The sequence below is a fragment of the Cucurbita pepo genome, chromosome LG01, assembly GCF_002806865.2.
Source record: "Cucurbita pepo subsp. pepo cultivar mu-cu-16 chromosome LG01, ASM280686v2, whole genome shotgun sequence".
NCBI lineage: Eukaryota > Viridiplantae > Streptophyta > Magnoliopsida > Cucurbitales > Cucurbitaceae > Cucurbita > Cucurbita pepo.
In genome coordinates, this window is record NC_036638.1 from 8,393,380 (window position 1) to 8,399,498 (window position 6,119).

At 40.3% G+C, this 6,119-nt stretch overlaps 2 protein-coding genes across 6 annotated transcripts in view; one reads left to right on the forward strand and one right to left on the reverse strand.

The window, feature by feature from the left end:
• The first annotated feature begins 607 nt into the window (after positions 1-607).
• Positions 608-2,513, forward strand: LOC111798114 (UDP-glycosyltransferase 89A2-like). The gene has a single exon (XM_023681094.1). The coding sequence runs from the start codon at positions 947-949 to the stop codon at positions 2,345-2,347; it is 1,401 nt and encodes a 466-aa protein (XP_023536862.1). The 5' UTR covers positions 608-946; the 3' UTR covers positions 2,348-2,513.
• A 182-nt stretch (positions 2,514-2,695) lies between these two features.
• Positions 2,696-6,119, reverse strand: part of LOC111798085 (putative pentatricopeptide repeat-containing protein At1g13630) — a 4,521-nt gene continuing 1,097 nt past the window's right edge. Inside the window, exons 2-4 of one of the 5 annotated variants that reach the window (XM_023681057.1) lie at positions 3,876-6,009; positions 3,168-3,371; positions 2,696-3,017 (exon numbers count right to left, since the gene is read on the reverse strand). In XM_023681057.1, coding sequence (XP_023536825.1) covers positions 3,959-6,009 — 2,051 coding nt within the window. In that variant the 3' untranslated portion in view covers positions 2,696-3,017; positions 3,168-3,371; positions 3,876-3,958. Of the gene's footprint in view, positions 3,018-3,167; positions 6,010-6,119 lie in introns of all 5 variants that reach the window. The other 4 variants (XM_023681074.1, XM_023681066.1, XM_023681082.1 and 1 more) reach the window with 4 other exon arrangements.

The window sequence follows — 6,119 nt, forward strand, 5'->3', positions numbered from 1 at the left end:
ATTAATTATAATAAATCAATAATCATTTATTTAAATATATATTCAATTTATTTTGATAAAAAAAAAAAATTAAATAAATGAATTACTTATTTACTAAAATTAATAATTAATTAGATGATGGTATATTAAATAAATTAAATTGGTTCATTTGTTTTTGTTTTGTAATTTCCGAGCTCTCACAAATCGAAATTGAGTCCCACACAGAAAAGCTAGTTGGATAAACAAGACAGAGATCACCTACTCGACAATTCTACCTTGGAGAGGATGTAAAGCTAAGCACTCTAATATAAGAATGGAAACTCATATTGAAAAGCTTTTTCGATATATGAACACTATGGAAGAGTTTGGTGAACATTGTTCTAACTCATAACGGTAAGATGACTAGCATGAACGAAGCAGCTTCAACACCATCGTTACTCTTAATCATAGCTTCAACACCATCGTTACTCTTAATCATAGACAGACTTACAATGACCTGGACGTCAAAAGATGAACGTGGTAGATACAATAAACCAAATGATTATATATATATATATATATATGTATGTTGGAGGGCCCGCATTGTTAAAATAAAGTTTTCCCATTTTATGGGACTTCACGTTACTCGCTTAATATATTGTTTTCCGAATTATTTATTTTTGATGACAGGACACTCACCCAATCGCATCTCAAGGCTCCACCAACCCCATCACCGTTTCTGACACACTCTCTCTCTCTCAGCGTCTCAAATCGCCCACCTCCCCCCATTCTTCGCTCTTGTTTGTTCACGTGCCGTGCTGTCAGGCACCTGGACAACCACCCTTCTCTTTGGTCAATTTCCTATTCGTTCTTTGTTTTTCCTTGATCTCCAATGGCGATTTCCGTACTTCAATTCAGAAACATGTTTCCAATATAAATACCCACTCTCCCTCATTCCTTCCTCAGCCTTCAATCACATCTGGTTCCAATGGCGTCGCCTTCATCGCCATTACCCCATCTTCTGCTTTTTCCATACCCAGCTCAGGGCCATATGCTTCCACTTCTCGATCTCACCCATTTCTTAGCTTCTTATGGCTTCCCCATTACCGTTTTGGTTACCCCCAAGAACCTCCCCATCCTTCAACCTCTTCTTTCAGCCCACCCTTCTGTCCAAACCCTTGTTCTCCCCTTCCCTTCTGTCCCCGGTTTGCCTCCCGGCGTCGAGAATATCAAAGACATCGGCGGCGAAGGCAACGTACCCATCATAGTGGCTCTCCGCCAACTCCAAGACCCCATTATTGAGTGGTTCAAATCCCACCCTTCACCTCCCTCCGCCATCATTTCTGATTTCTTCCTTGGATGGACCCAGTCTCTCGCCCAAAAGCTTCAAATCCCTAGAGTCTCCTTCTTCTCCTCTGGCTGTTGGGTCGTTGACGTCCTCGATTACTGTTGGCGTCACGTACCTTCCGAAGAGTTCCGTAAATCCCCAGTGAAGCATATGGCTGAATTGCCTAATTCCCCCTCCTTCACTAATCAGGATTTGCCGGAATTTGTCACCGTGTACCGGGATTCTGACCCACTATTCAGTACCATAAGAGCCGACTGGTTTGAAGCCGGGACCTGCTGGGCTAATGTTTTCAATACCTTCGACGAGTTGGAGCCCGAGTATTTGGAGTTCTACAGGAAATTAAACAACAACGAGAATGTATTTGGAGTTGGACCGCTAAGCCTTGTCAAAGGGCACAACCCAACTGTGGAATCGAGTTCAGATGAGGTTCTGAAATGGCTTGATGAATGCCCCGATGGTTCGGTGCTATACATTAGTTTTGGGAGTCAAAAGCAACTGAATCAGCAGCAAATGGAAGCACTGGCATCCGGGATTGAGAAAAGCGGGACTCGATTCGTGTGGGTGGTTAAGACAATTCGTCAAACAGATGGTGGGTCCGACGGAATCCCAATCGGGTTTGAGGATCGGGTGTCTGGTCGTGGAATGGTGGTGAAGAGATGGGTACCACAGGAGGCGATACTGAGGCACAGAGCCGTGAGAGGGTTTCTGAGCCACTGCGGGTGGAACTCTATACTGGAGAGCCTAGCGAGTGGAGTACCAATATTTGCTTGGGCCATGGAAGGAGACCAAATGATAAACTCGAAGGTATTGGTGGATCAGATTGGAGTGGCGGTGCAAGTCTGCCATGGGGAGAACTCGGTGCCTGACCCGGACAAACTGGGGGAGGTCCTCGCCGAGTCTTTCAACTCCGACAAACTGAAAGCCAAAGCCAGAGCTCTGAGCAAAGCCGTGGCGGATGCAACTGGCCCCAGTGGGAGTTCATTGAGGAACCTGCAAGAATTTGCCAAGAAGCTGGCCAGCCTTCCTCCACCAACCAAGTGACTTCGCTACCAATTCATGTGTATGGCCTTGTCTTTATTTCAAATAAAATTGGCCGAACCTTAATTGTCTTCCGTTGGTTCTTGCTTTTCAACATCTCGTCTACTGTTTATCTTATAGTCTATTCCAAATTCCAACTTTTTCAATCAGTTTATAACGTCTTGGCTAATTGAGTATCATCAATTATATTCATGACAAATATAATCTAACCTTAGTTCATTCATTTGACAGTAATTCTCAACTTATAAAATCAATATATGAAAATCTCTCCTTGACCTCCTTCCCCACCCCCAAAGAAAAAGTAAAACCATTTCATGTGTTTGAGAAGCATTCAGAGAGACCAAAATATAATTAATTGAGAATTACCCAAACGATAAAGGGCCAATTTTTATTATGGTAAAGTTCAACAAATTCTTTCATTATGCTGTCCAATTGTAAACGTTCTTTTCTTCCTTATTTACATGAAGATCAGGGCAGCATCTGGGTATCAAAATAATAACTGATAGGAAAGAAGATCTTACCACTTGTTCTTCTTTGTTGTGAGCTATCCTATCAGAGATCAAATATGTTAGTTGATTTATCTTTAAATCCCTTCAAGTATCGACCATCCTCCATACTTAACAAATACAGGCGGGAGTTCTGAAAGTGATGCCCCTCTAGGTTCAGAGAATTCCTGCACAACGAAATTGCTAAGAAATAAGTCAACAAGATTTTTTTCCCCTCAATGACAACAGTTGGGAAGGGGCTCGCCCATCATTTACTAATTTTCAACTTTTTCCCCTCAGTCAGAAGATATCCTATGAGCCTTTGAGAAGCTATATACCTTACTTTCTATTCGACTCGCTGCAAGGAATCAGGCTCAGCTAATACTTCGTAGTACAACTTGTCATAACCACTCTATAAGACCGTCTGCTGCAGCCTCCAAGCTGGGAGAGCCCACAAGGGTCATTGCCATGACTTTCCTTTCGTTGCTTATCTGAGGCATAAAGTTTGATACATGCCACAGAGGGAATATTATCCCTACATCCTGCAACATGAACAAGCAAGCAAGTCATATAACTGATCGCTAGCTTCCTTTGAAGGTTTTAGCAATTTTAGGGAGAGGAAACAAGAATAACACAAATGAATGATTGCTTCCTACCCATGATAGTCTCATGAGAAACTCATAAAGGAAGTCAAAGTAGTAGTTTCAAGATATCAATCAAGAATTTTAATGTGCCATACCCACAGTAATCGAAACAGAGGGTAAAGGATTTGATATGTGTAAGACATTCAGCGTGATCGTTTCATGTTAAGCTTGACCTTGCGTAAAAGTACATGGTTATGGTTGCAAATACTCGAGCTGAAACAAATGTGACCATCAAGTTGAATAAATTGGGAAAACCAGAGTTAATTTGATATAACTAGAGAATGGTACTCTACGAGAACAACCTCTCCTAACACCGATATTCTGGATCCATGCATTCTTAATAAAATTAGAATCTAGGGGAAAAATTCATCCTTGAATTTTGATTAAGTTCATAATGCTCACCTGTACCTCAGATGCTAACCTCTTATGCCAAAATATGGTTATCTGGAACGGCGTGATGTGATCGACTGACCTCTTCTGATGGATCAATGTGAAATGACGCCAGATTTAACCATCACAGCAAGAAATTCAAATACTGAACTGCTATCACCATGTTGATGGAAAGCATTAAGCATTGTCTCGCAGATTTCAGAATCAGGAGTTACACCTTCAGATAACATCATAGCAAATAAGTACTTTGCTTCAGTAATTAGACCCCTTTTGCACAGCCTATTAATGATAGCACTATAATCTCTGATGGAAATGACAAAACTCTTAGCCAACATTTGATTGAAGAACCCTAATGCTTTAGACACCTGACCCTTTGCACAATGTGCCTTAATAATTGTCATATAAGCAACTTTTGTCAAGCTAATATTTTGATCCTCCATAGAAACCAGCATTCGATCAGCATCCTTTAGGTCACCATATACACAAAGACCACTAATAAGTACATTATAAGTTACATGGGTAGGATCAAGATTATGGAGCAACATCTCATTATAAACCTGGAAAGCTTTTGCAATGTCTCTGGCCTTGCAAAAACATTGGATAATAGTATTATATGTAATCTGATCTGGCATTAGACCCTTTGCATACATATACTCAAGCAACTGGAGGGCTTCATGCATTTTATTCTGTCTGCAGAGTCCTTTGATTAGTACAGTATAAGTTATATGAGTTGGAACAACAGCATTTGCTTCCATCTCATGGAGTAGATCAAACATTTCCTGCATGTTTCCCGCTTCACAGTACGCATTCATAAGGGTAGTATAAGTTACTACACTGGGTAGCAATCCATTCAACCTAATGATTTTGAACATCTTTCGAGCCTCCACTAGGTCTCCATTTCTGCAAAACCCATGGACAAGAGTGTTGAAAGTGACAACAGTCGGAGTAATCCCCCTTTCAAACATTCTGTAATATAGCTGCATAGCCTCAGAAATATCACCAAGCCTTACGTAACCATCAATCATAATATTAAACAAAATAACATCCTCTATCAGATCCATATGAGTCAAAGCATCAAAATATTTTCTTGCCTCAGAAATATTTCCATTCTCAAAGAAACCCAAAAGTACTGCACGTTGAGAAAAGTAGTTAGGAAAATTTCTCTTCAAACGCATTTGTTCATATAGTTGGTAAGCCCTTTGTACAAACCCTTCCTTGCAGAGGCCATGAATGAGGATTGAATATACTATAAGATCAGGTTTCAAACGTAGAGTTTCCATTTCATTGAGCAATGCCAATGCCTCTTCTATTCGTCCAACTTTACACAAACAGCTAAGTAGCACACTGTACGAAATGATGTTCAACTGAAACCCCCTTGAAAGGGTTTCTTGCCGCAGCTTAAGGGCTTCCTCAATATTTCCCATTTGACAATGCCCACATATCAGTATTGTATATGTCACAATATCCGGATTTAGACCTTTTAGCAACATTTTCTGGACGACTTTCCAGGCCCCACTCATAAAACCAAGCAAGAGAAACCCTTTAGCAAGTGTGTTGTATGTTACTACATCAGGCTCCACACCATGCTTTTCCATGTCATCTGTGAATTCCAGAGCTTCGTCCATGGAACCTGCTACACATAACCCATGAATAAGAATATTATAACTGTACGAATCAGGAAGAAGTCCATTCTTGACCATCAAACAGAAAAATGACCTTGCAACATCTACTAGCCCCACTTTGCAAAACTTTGACATAACGGTATTGATAGACACAATAGAAGGTCCAACTACTTCATTGCTGTCCTGTAGGAATGAAATCGCATCTTGTAACTTGGATTGCGCACATAGGCCGTGTATAAGTATTGAAGTAGTATATTCACTCTGAGGAGCTCCACTAGCTTTGACCTCATTGCATATATCCCACATAACATCAGTGTGCCTCAAGTTATGCAATAGAGAGTTATAAGTTGGAACTGAAGCTTGTAAATTTAGATCCTTCATCTTTGCGATGACAAAGAGGGCATCATGGATCATTTCATGTCTAGAATACGCAAATGCCAGCATATCCCATACCACACCATTTGAATCCCAATTCCTGAATTTGTTCAAGAGCAGGTCACAAAAGGAAGATGCAGAACCCGACCCTACCAGAGAGTAAATATCGAGAGACATAAACAACATAAAATAGACATTCCAATGTTAACAAAAAAAAAAAAAAAAAAAAAAAAAAAAAAAAAAAAAAAAAAAAAAAAAA